This window comes from Pseudopipra pipra, chromosome 6 (genome assembly GCF_036250125.1).
Source record: "Pseudopipra pipra isolate bDixPip1 chromosome 6, bDixPip1.hap1, whole genome shotgun sequence".
Classification (NCBI taxonomy): Eukaryota; Metazoa; Chordata; class Aves; order Passeriformes; family Pipridae; genus Pseudopipra; species Pseudopipra pipra.
In genome coordinates, this window is record NC_087554.1 from 47,246,995 (window position 1) to 47,259,614 (window position 12,620).

A 12,620-nucleotide genomic window follows, 5' to 3' on the forward strand; every position below is an offset into this window, starting at 1 on the left:
AAATGACTTTAGAAAATGCAGAACATTGTGAACAATAATGAGAGGGCAGCAAGCACAAGACTTTCCTGCCACAAAGATGACAGCTCTTAGTATTTGATAGCCTAAATTTTATATCCAGTACTTGCAGCACTTTAGAAGAGGGATCGCACCTTTGTGTACTGAAGGCAAAGTCCCAGCTTAGGACTACACATGAACACTAAATTCTCAGATTTTTCTTTTTATAATGGAACAATAAAAACTCATAGCTGTTTCAAATATTTATTTCCATGGCAAAAATAGACTATAATATATTCATTTCACATATATTACATTCAGTAATACAAGCTTTTCTGTCTATGAAACACAATTTATACATTGTTTTACAAACCAATTTCAGTTTTACAAGAATTAAAGCTGGTTTGATTATACATTTTTACAATATTGGTGACAAGACAGCAAAAATAGACATAAACCACTAGCTTGGTACTAGAAAATAATACTTCATGTTTGCTACTATTTAAACAACATCTCATTTAAATCCTTGCATACTGGCTCAAATGAAAATCGAACTAAATGGAGCCAGATCCCGTGTTCCTCTGACATTAAGAATTCAATCCTACAAAAGTGCTGATGGGACTTCAAACACCCATTTGCTTTAACTGAATGGAGAGATTTCAGCAGTGTGGAGCACACATGCTTACTGATTCACCAAGTAAAGCCTCTAAAATTTCCATCCAAGTCCTCTCAGATCAGCCATAAAGAGGACAGACACGTTGGGGATTTCAAAGCAATTTAAGCAAGTATCTTTGTAAAGAGCATACACACCTTGTCTGTCAGAATTATCCAGGATTAGCAAGGTGACATACTGGAGGATTTTTCAGGGGTTATCCCCATCAAGTTTCCTACCATTCTAAAAATTAATGGCATTTGCAATGTCTTTAAAGTATTAAAGTCTCCTAATTTTACCTAAATATTTCCAAACGGAAAAACAGCATTTAAATTCCCTTTATGAAAGTTAGGCACCTTCTGAAACTGTACTCATAAAACTAATAATTTGGTAGTTCTGATTGCTGCATATCTGAACCAAAAGAATGTTACAATATCTACTGACTTGCTCTCTGACTTGCCACAGGCTGGATCTGTTGTAAACTCTATTCATCCGATTCTTTAAATTTGATTTCTATCTTCTTCCTCTAAGTAGAATAGACTTCTACAAAGCAAATACCCTGGATGTTATTCTTCACCACTGAATGCAGCATCATGTGGAAAACAGCAAAGAATAGAACCAAAGGCTATTTAGCAAAAGTTTTTTGAAATGCTCATTGAAGTTAACAAATCCTGGTTTTTTCAGCCCAGTTAGACCTTAAAGTAACATATGTGATTCCAACAGAATGCACCAAGTTAGCTGGTCCCCAGCAGGATCTTATTAAGAAATATTATTCTTTAACTTGTTTTTACAGACATATTTGCTACAGCAGTTAATTAAGATTTTTTCCCTTACCTTAGCACAGTATTACGTTATTTTAATGTCCCTGCATTGCAAATGCTGGACTGCAACAGAACTTCTAAGCACATGTTAAATTCCATATTTCAAGAGTCTCTTTGTCAGCCCAGCCTTAACTTGGTGCAACTCACACCAACTGTAAACACCTGGCTTCATTCATAACATATTCAGACTTCCAAATCATCTCACCTGCATCCATTAGAAGTCATCACTGCCAAATTACAAAAAATGCCTATTTCCCCTGCATGTTGCATCTGTAAAACCAGAGACTATGGTTTGAAAAATCTGACCTTTAATAATTAAACAGAAATTGAGCTGACAGATTTTATTCAATACAATTGGAAAGAAAGAGACATAAAAATAACAGAGCCTCTGAAAAAATATTTGGAGTTTAAAAAATCACATTTTAAAAAGCCAGTAAAAATAACACCTATGACTACATATTCACTTACCCTACCATGCCATGAAAAACATACCATATGACTCAAACCCTCCTAGCAGCTCTACTGTGGATTCGAAACATTCCAAATCCTCCTCCAAATGCCTTCTGCCACTCCTTAAATCCTCACTGTCTATGTCCAAAACTTCGAATTCTCTTGTCCAAAACAAGAGAATTTCTTCTGAATTCTCAGCTGCTTTTCCTTTGAATGCTGTACCTTCTTATATGCACATTCCTGCTGCATTCTTTTGGTTAATTCTTGTAATCTGTATTTAAATTTAAAGCAGACATGTGAGTATTCATGCCTTAAGGGCTCAAGCTTTCATTGGCAATAAGCCCATTTTAATCCCCACAGAAGAACTGCAGGAATTTTGCATCTTGCAGGACTGTACTCTGGCTTTGCATGACTTTGCAGTATTAAAAAAAAAAACAAAAACCACGAAAAACCCCCCTAAATTCTAAAGCACTGAGTTCTTAGCAACTGAAGCACTGATTTTTTTAAATTAATAATTTGAACTAGCTATTGAAATATAATAATGGGTTCACTATTTTTAAGTCCAGGGATTTAGTAATGCTACTGATATTAAAACTGAGGTCTCCTTACACAGCTAGCTTGTATGATAAACAACCCTGCAGCTCCCAAGTTTGGTCCGGAGGCCATTGAAATCTATGAGCCACTCAGCTTTAACAGCTGCTCCAACAGAAAATACGTAGCAGCAGCCTCAGGTAGTCTTACTTATTAAAATTAAAGGAGCTATTTTGGAGAAAATTGCTCCAAGTGTTGTCCACTTCAAACAGATACACACAGGATTATATGAGAAACCAGAAAAAAATTTCTCAAAATGTCAAGAATCTTTTCCATTTTAGTAAAATTTATTTTACTTTTATTTGTTATTACTTTATTTTACTTTTTTTCTCCTAAACGTTAATGATAACTTAGAGCAGCTCTTCATCCACAGGGACCCTGCCTTGCTCACCTGCTTTGAATTAAATATATTACTACATATAAACCATAGCACCCTGCACTTGTAGTGTTTATTGTTCACTTGTGCAAAAGGTATTGCAATGAGTGCAATACTAAGGCATAAAACTTTTCCTGCTCTTCCCAGGGTACAGCAGAGAAGGAGAGCACTGCTGTGCAGGCTGCAGAGGCTGTGCAAAACCCCCGTGTGGCACAGAGCTTCTCCCTCACCCAACAGGGCCAGAAGGGAGCTGCAGCCTACAGATAATCCAGCTAAGTCAGTGACATCTTTGCAATGGACAGGGCTCTGACTTAGCTTCTTAGAGAAGAGCTTCTAGCTCAAAACTACGAAGATTCACTGGCCAAAAATCTCCAATCAGAGCAACCAAGAAAGAAATGAAACGTGCAGAAGTCCTTGCTATAATTTGCGGGTTCTTCTCCTGACTCTTCATTGAATTTGATCCTAAAAAGCATCTTCCACCTACCCAACAAAAGACAGTCAAATCTGTCTCTTGACAGTATATAGCACCTTTATTTTTCCCTGAGAGCTCTGACATCCCTAGAGATCAGCATCATTTTTGCCATTTACTGCAAGAATGTCTTCATACAACTTTTCTTACTAAACAAAATCCGTTCAAATCTTGCGTAATAATCTGGTTTCATCCCCGTAGAAACAGAAACACATTTGGCAAAATGGACAGGCTTATAGTGAAATTTTAAGCCTTTGACAAATAAATTCACCTCTGACTCACTGTGACTGGATTTGGACAGTGGATGTTCTTCTAACGTCCAACACTTCATGAAGCACCCAGCACAACTACAAGTAAAAATGCATCCCTTTCCAAAGCTCAGAACAAAGTGCTAAAATCAGAATTGCCTTTTATAAGTTAACTGAAAATCTAAACAATGGTTTTAAAAATCATTTTGTTACGGAGGACTGTGAAGTTTAATTTCACTTGGTATCTTTAGAAGAGAAACTGCTTGTTTTCAATGCTCACTCAGAGCCATTTGCTTACATACAAACACAATCCTGCAATCTTCAGTAGAAAAGTTCACATGAAGTCAAGTCTATTAAGGTCAAGTCTATTAAGGCAAAAACAGACTGCTGATGGACAGAACTGCAAGCTGAAGGGGAGGAGGTAGCAGTGTTATGCTTAAAAATAAAAATTACGACTGTGCCTATCAGATTGGAGAGCAACTGCCTCTAAAAAAGTGAACACAAATTCTTTCAGCGAAACAGAAACAGAAAAATAAGCCAGAAGACACACGTTTCCTCACCCATGTCAGATAATCCCGTAAGTATTGGATTAAATTGTTTCTTATAACTGCTCCTTCTAATGCTTACAGCTGATGTTCTGCCCCAGTAACTGCTGATTAGTTAAAAGCTGTTGCTTAAAGTTCTGGTTGTCCATCATGTCACTAAAACTGCATTTATGAGGTTATGAAGATCACAGTGCAAAGTTTAGACATGGAAAAGGTACAAACTACATTTTAGAGCCTGCCCTTCCATTCAAAAAGATTTCTGCAGATAGAAGTGAATTGTGGCAAAAATTAAACGTGTCTGTAAAACACAGCATGATACAAATAGCTAAGAATGTTTGTTTCTTTCAATACTTCTTTCAACACAGAAATGTCAGATTGGTTTTTTTGCAAGATTTATATGTAAAGAATCAGTCTTCAGTACTGGTTTCCTCTGGACTTCCAGTTTTACATTTGGCAATTAATAATTCCTAGGAAATTTATGTAAGAACAACATTTCTTTTCCCTAGTCTGAAATATTCAATCTAATTTATACTGAGAGTACAAAAATTCAGACTGCCTCCAAGCAGACCTGAAAGCACCAGATCAATACAGTGTGCCTTAAAGTAAAAGATTTTGTACAGAATGACATATTAGCACAATGTCATTTGGACTGTGTGTTTCTCTTTGTGGAAGTAGCTTATTATAGAGGAAATTAAGGCAACCTATCTATCATTCTTAATTAATGTTTTGGGACACAATTATTATTTTGAAAGGGTTTTAATAGTTTCCAAACCCTTGTTAGAGGTCAGAAAAATAAAATAATTTCAGCACTGATCAAAATTACTTTTAGTTTCATTTCATTTCACTAAGCAGGTATAAAGGGAAATGGACACTTAAGCATTCCAGTAGACTGATTACTATAGGGTTTTTTTGAAATTAAACCAGATATCTAAAAGCTATAGCTCATTTTGAATAGGTTTTCAACTCAGCATCTCAAAACACAGAAAGGCAGCTAAAACCACACTGTCCCCATCTGAAAACCACAGAAAGAGGATTATTTAGGGATACTGTCATTAGATCAGCCCCCATGGGACAAAACAGAAACTACCAAAGGTATGACTCATCTTCAGGTCCATGCCACAGCCATTGACTCAGCCACCTACACAGCTACTAAAATACCCACATCTCCAGTGTTACCTCTAACAGCTCTTGCATTGAGTGTTCTCAAATACTCTTCATTGCAATGCTGCACAGCATTAGCAAAATCTGTTCTAGTACTGACAGAATAATCCGGAGGATCTCGTGCTTTAACGGCTTTCTTGGCTGGGAACACTAACATTTTTAATAGTCATCTTTGCACTGTGTAAACCAGCAATCACAGCTGCCACACCTCCTCCGTTATGCTTCATATGACCATCTCTGCTTCACCACTGTCCACCTTCTTACTCCCATTTTGGTTCTCTCATTTAATCAACTTAAAAGGCTCTTCCTAAAATATCAGGTTAGTAATGGTATATTACCATATGAAACAATGCATGATTATATTATCTATATTTAACTACATAAATAACAGAGAAAAAAAAGTGCTTAAAACATTTGCATCCACTTTGATTTCAGCCAGTAAAATCAAACTGTCTTCTAAACATATGAATAATACTGAATATGTACTTTCTCTCATCCATGTTTCCAATAACCTCATAGATACTTAAAATATTTTTCCCCTGCTTGTTTCAGGTAAAAATGCCTCCACTCAAATGGAAGTTATCAACAGTTGCCATTATCTTTCACTTGTCAATTCCATTACATGGCACTACAACTAATTACCAATAGCTTCCCCTAGGACTTTCTGCATGATTTTTGAAGTTTGTTCAAATGTTGTCAGTCTTCTCTGAAAACATTGTTCTGTTTAAAAAGTTTTGTGTTGTGGTGTTTTGGGTTTTTTAATTTAAAAATTATGAATATAAAAATAACTGTCATTAAAGCAACAGCTTGAAATATCTAAGAGCTGCTAATTTTTCTAAGTAAACCAGAGGAAACCAAAAGTTCATTTTTAAAAATATAGATGTATTGTTCTAAATATAAAATTGAAAGCAGAGTGAAACTTCATAAGACCTTGACATTCCCAAGGAGCTCCTACAGATTTTAGCTTTCACACAGTCAAAAATTATGTTTCAAAACATAATGTTAGTAGAATTGTGCTGTGTACTTTCATTCCATGATACTTATTTTGCCCAGAGTAACACCACTCTAGAGAATATGTGTAAGTACTACAGACCAGTACAAGTGAAGTTCTTCCTTAATATGACTGCAGCTGAACATAGGAAGAATTTACTCCAGCAAAGATCCTACTTTGTAGAGAGACTGTTACGCTGACTTACGTTTAACAGGCACACAGCAGCCCTAAAAGGTGTGATTCATCATTTAAAACATCAGGTCTGTCTGGACAATTGTGATTTCCTTTCTGTAAACTCTTGCAGTGTCCCTTAGGAAGTGACAGGGATTAGATAAGTCTAGAACTTTTGAGAAACTGAATGAGAACTCCATAGACAAAAGTGTACTGCGAAAGAGTCTGCACCATCATCATTCTCTGCTGCCTCAACATGTCCAGCACTCGTGGGATGTCCAGCATCTGAAAGAAGAGAACAAACCATTACAAGTGACTGGTGAGCAAGGAAACTGGGTTGCACTTTCTGAGCTGGAGGTTCAGAGCAGTACCAAGTGATCTAAGGGCAGCTGTTCTAATTTAATCTCACAATTCGCTGCCCATGTCTGCAGTATAGACTGCACTACACCACTGACCATCTGTGAAATATGCATAATGGTGAAGATACCTATCTCATGGGGTATTGGTCTTCACAAATATAATGGCTGCAAAAGTCTGTCACAGGACAGGGATGCACAATGAAACACTTAAGTTTGTTGAGTCTCAGCTGGCATATTATATTATTAAGAAACACTTTGCAGCTGTTCACTTCTGGCTAAAAGTTGATAGAACTGGATTTTATTCTATTTAAACTAGCACTTTGTCCTCTGCTGAGACTGATACCGCAAGTACACCACACTTAAGAACAAGATAATAATAAGCACAGAGGTTGCCTACAAAGCATGTTCTTGAATATTATCCATTCTAATTAAGGCAAGAAGTGGTAAAGTCAGGATGAAATCCTGAAATATGCTCAGTAGCCTAGGGCATATCTTGTTCCACTCAGTGACTCAACATCTTACAGAGTCAAGAATCGAAATGAGCATTCCAGTACTTGGTATATATGTGGGCAACTCTAGAAGATTATTAACTTCTGTTGAATTCCCAAGAGCTCTTTCAAGCATAGTTGTAAGGGCTCTTCCAAAGACTGCTCAGACGAACAGCCATTTTAGGCAGGTTATTTTCTGTTCTATTACCTAACATTATTTAGAGCATGAGAAAGAAAAAGAGATCACCTCATTGTGTTCCAAGCAAGCGATCATGATCTCTGACAGTATGACCACCCCTGTTCGCCCCACACCTGCACTGCAGTGCACCAGTACAGGGGGATTAGAGCTTTTAGGATCCGCAGTGCTGTTCGTGTGGCGCCGCACAGACTGTATCTCTTCCAAGTATGCTATTAAGTTCAACAAGATGAGAATAATTCATTTAGGAGATGAAGCCCTGTAAGCCATGCTATTATGCTGTATGACCACCAGAAAAGTAGTAGTTTAACAAGTGACATCCCACAGAAAAATAGATTATATAAATCACAAGTCATACCTCCACCAAAGCAATATAGATCTACAAAGGTCATCTCACTTTTGTAAGGATTTTCACGTCTTGTTCCCCTACTTCCCCCCTAAAGGTGGCTCACAGCCATCTTGCTACTGTTGCAACATACTCAAATGTGTAGTATGTGATGTACTTATGTTTTAATCTATACGAACTTCTAGTAAATTTTGGCTTTAGACATAAGCAGTCCCTTTAATAAACTGTCAGGTATATTCCTGCAAAAAGTATAATTCAGTGTATCTTGCTTGTGTGAAGAAACCTTTTACAGCAGAATGCTTGACATACTTATCAAAAGCTCATTCCCATATAGCAGCCATTCTAGAAGGTATTTAAAAAACCAACACAAACCACACACCAAAACAAAGCTATTAAATATAACTTACATAAAAATCCCTTTAAATCTTCTGGACAGCCATGCTCTGGCCAGTCAGTGTACTGCAAATGCCAAACCGTTCTCTCCTGTCCTGTGAGAAGATGCTTAATCTTCAAACCTGTAGTTGCATAGCAGCCTGAGTCAGTACGGAATCGCGTGGTAATCTTAAATCTTCCATAGGTTACAGTGTTGTGTCGTGAACCAAGACGTGGCCAGTATCTGAAGCTTTTTTCTCGCCCACTTTCCTTAGAAGTAAAACATTTGCTTAACAAAAAACACAAGAACATTCATACAACTAATTCTACTGTAGTAACAACTGTATCTCTCCTCTATTAAATATTACTAGAGTGTTATTGTTTCTTACGGAGTAAACCAGCCTTCCAGCAGAAAGAGTTTGCAAATTCATCTTTTTACCAAAGAAAGGAAGACAGAATAGCAAAGGAGTCACTAGAAATTTGTCTTTGATTGGTCTTGTTAGAGCAAAGATGTCCTTCCCTTAACAGATTATTAAAAAAACATTGTGGAATATTTGGGAGAAACCAGATTTAATTTATACTCACTTCCTCTGCTGTCACCATAGCTATGATGGCAATCCCTTGTTCCCAGATCATCTGCCAGAAATCCTGACATGTATTCTGCAAAGGGCCCTGCGTAGCAATGTAATCCCACTCTATGCCCCCAACAGAGATCTGTAAAAAGAAAGACATTGTATTAGTAATTACGCAAAACCCTTTCCCCAATTCTGAAGATGCACAACATGAAAAAAGATGGCAACACTGCAGAAGTAGGAGCCCCTTGTGAGTTATATCTGCCCCAATTTTTAGCTATGTCTTGTCACATTAGATGCAGAAGAGACAGAATTGTATAGGCACATGACTAAATAAATGTACTTTACATCATAAGCATAATGAAAAACTGAGAAAATAAAACTATATTTTTCTTTTGTGAATTGAAGGTATTGTAGCAAATTCAGGTTTAGAGAAGCTTGCATACCCTGGTGCTGTAAATGCTATTACAAGTAATAAAAATTCAGAAATTTCTGTTTCCTCGAAAAATATTATCTTGCTTGAAAAGGGTCAGAAGATTCACTCAACATTTGTGAATGAAGCAGAGAAACAATGGTACTGTGTCAGTGTACAAATGGATTGATTAAAAAAAGACAGCAACAGATACAACTGCTGCTTTGATGATCTCAACTCTTTTCAGAGAAAGCATGAAGCCAAGTGTGGTTGCACTTTAAGCAGGTAAATGTATTGAAAAATGAATGAGCTGCCTTGAAGGTCCTTGAGGTCACCCTGCAAATTCTTCAATTTTTTTAAACAGAGTTTAAAGAATTAAGGATGGGGAAGGGGACAACTGAAGATTTTAAAAAAGCATATTTCCCTCTGGCTCCATCAATTCCTCTAATCACCCAAAAAAGCTTAAGCTGGGAGCTAGCTTACTCCCTGTTGTACATACAGTCTGAGAGTACAGAAAAAGAAGAAAAACTGATTATCACTGCAGTTCAAAAACACCATAACCATTCCAGAGGATCCAAGTTTGTTTTAAAGCTTTTTGCCTTTTTAACTCTGGGAAGAATACACATGCCTTCTGCTAGCACCAATCTCCAGAGATGAGACAGAGATAGAAAGGAGACAGTAGATCAATACAGAAGTGAAATGCAAAAGATCCTCCAATATTTAACCCTCCTAAGTAATGAGGAAAACAGGTTCCTCCTTTCCCCAAAGAAACCTCTGGAGAAGAAGTGGAAGAGAGAGATGGAGAGATTCTCACTCATCTTACCAAACCAAAACTGATAGCCAAATGCATTTTTAGATAACACATGAACCGGAAAATATTTTTCCAACAATATTCCTCTCACCTTGATATGAGATGCATTGATGTAACCCGTGTTATTTTCTTTGGTTGGGACTAGCTCTACTCTGGTATCATCATAAGGAAGGACGTCCTGGAACCGGTTCCTTTCAGCATTTTCAGGAAGCCGAGCTATTGAGCACTCACCATCCATAAGCCTTTTTTTCTGAATGCGCTCGTATTCAGTGAACACCATCCCCTGCTCTAACCGTTGTTCCAGAATTTTACACTGAAAGACAGAACATGGATAATGATACAAAGTCATTCTAAGGTGAGTCAGTTTTAACAGAGAATTCATGAAGGATAAAATGTATGTATTTTTGTCTCCTATACACTTCTTCAATGCTTTTCCAGCTATGTTTTCACAAATATACCAGAATAAATTAGAAGCAATCCTAACCAGCAGGAATTTTGTTCAAGTGAAAACTAATAAGCCTGTTATACTTCATTAGGTCACAAAGACCTATGTGAATACTGCTTGTGAAGGAAAAATTACTTCATAGTTTCTATAAAGACAGCCCAGTTGGGCGGGGTGGGGGAAACTGGCCAACCAGATAGTTATGCTATACTGCATACTGCCTCAAATACCTTTGAACAAGGAATACTTATTAACCCACCTGCTCAATTTAGCATGTTAGATGCCATCATTTGAAAGGTCTCCTTTAACCTTGTAATAAAACAAACAAACAAACACAAAAATAATAAACAAACCATCCAAACTTTATTGTTTGGATGGAGAAAAACTAAACTTTTCATACAGCAGCAAAGCTTTCTTAGAATCTCTTGCTCCAGCTGAGTTATAAACTCAGATTTTTTTCTAATAGTATAATTCGATCTGTTTTATTTAATAAGCTGCTCCCCTTCCCACTCCCCCTTTATTCTTTTGAAACCAAGTTCTTTCTAAATCATAAGACACTTCTGGAATTTCAGCATCTCTTTGCCAACAATAATTAGAGGAATAATATGTAAGATTTCAGCCAGAAAATTTCATCTATGTCACATGCCCCCAGATTCTCACAGCAACTGCTCTGTGGTATCAGGTCATAAGAGTATCTTGTATCAACTAAGTACGCCAAATGTTGCAGAGGAAGGTGTAAAACCTCAATCATATGCAATTTGCACACCAATACATCAACTGTATGAACTCCTTTATTACCTTTAGGCTAAATTCCCTTATTTAAACTGATAATAACATGAAGCTGACCAATGAAACAGGCACTGAATCAATACTAAATTCATCTTCCAAAATATCTGTACTCTGGACTTCATGTCACGTGTCTACTTCGCATTGCCTCTTCTCAACTGTCTTAGGCACTAATCCCATTTCATGATATCTATTCTGCCTCTACATGACTGTCTGAACAGAAAGTGTAGTGACATGTCTCTTTCATAACTTGACTTCATGGCTTCTTCTTTACCTCAACACTTTTGGGCAGAGCTAGCTGAATAATATGGCTGAATTTAGTAAAGATCAATCTAGAAAGAAGTGATGGCTGTAAGTAAGAGGAAATAACCAACACAGGTAATAAATGTAGAACTGTATCTCAATAAGACAACATTAATTTTTGTGCCTTAGCATCTTTAGGCAAAATACATGTAGTTCAAAGGAACATAAACTGTGTTGAAACGGAACAGTCAGATGTCCCTCCTATGGATCTCACTCCAAGCCTTCAAACTCTGAATGATTTGCAATGAATTTTCTTGGCCTGTTTCTTAAAACTGCAGCTGGTGAGAGCATGATTATTCCTTCAGGTTCTAATCCCTGTCCAGTGACTGAGAACAAACTCAGCTAGAGGGGATCTGCAGCTGAGGATCCCCAGCCATGCTCAGAACTGGATTCTAAACAGATCACTGGTCACAGAAGGGACAATAATTGCCATAGACCTTGGTGTATCTAGTTTCTCCCTGGTCAGATGTGTGATGACAGCTGGGTTCCACATAGCCCATCAAAGGCTGAATATTGACTGTATTTCACTTTCCTGCACTTGTTTAATGATATATGAGACAGGCTGAAGCATATTTACTGAGGTTTTTTACCCTGACACAAGCAGATGGAGTCTTGTATTTCTCAAAGATCCTCAAATTCTAGAACCTGATGTCCTCTCACTGATCTGAGATCTTTTACTTATTTAAAATTTCTGCAAATAGAATAAGTTCCCTCTATCTTTTATGGGATTCACCTGAGGAAAACAGATAAATACAATCTGTGCAAACTGTACTCTGGGGATGCAATTTAGCTGCAAAACTTATTCTAAACTCTGTATGAATTACTGATAATTACAACTAAGTTCAATCTCACACTTAAGTTTCGGTCTGGAAAACTCAAAATTAAGAAATAAAATAAAAAGAGTTGCATAAAAATATATCAGTAAGTACTAATAATTTCTTCCTCTATGTTCAAAGGGTAAATTATAATTGAATCGCTGTCTTAAAAATCTGAGCTACACCAAATACTTCTAGCAATAATTTGTCAATCAGAAATCTCATTTTTCATTGTTTTATTCTCAGCAT

General features: G+C 36.9%; 1 protein-coding gene across 2 annotated transcripts in view; it reads right to left on the reverse strand.

Annotated features, from left to right (window-relative positions):
- Positions 1-244: 244 nt before the first annotated feature.
- Positions 245-12,620, reverse strand: part of PTPN21 (protein tyrosine phosphatase non-receptor type 21) — a 43,484-nt gene continuing 31,108 nt past the window's right edge. For both annotated transcript variants that reach the window (XM_064658923.1, XM_064658922.1), the window contains 5 exons: positions 10,117-10,338; positions 8,816-8,944; positions 8,266-8,500; positions 7,564-7,724; positions 245-6,754 (listed from right to left, as the gene is read on the reverse strand). In XM_064658923.1, the coding sequence (XP_064514993.1) occupies positions 6,626-6,754; positions 7,564-7,724; positions 8,266-8,500; positions 8,816-8,944; positions 10,117-10,338 (876 nt within the window). In that variant the 3' untranslated portion in view covers positions 245-6,625. The remainder of the gene's footprint in view (positions 6,755-7,563; positions 7,725-8,265; positions 8,501-8,815; positions 8,945-10,116; positions 10,339-12,620) is intronic.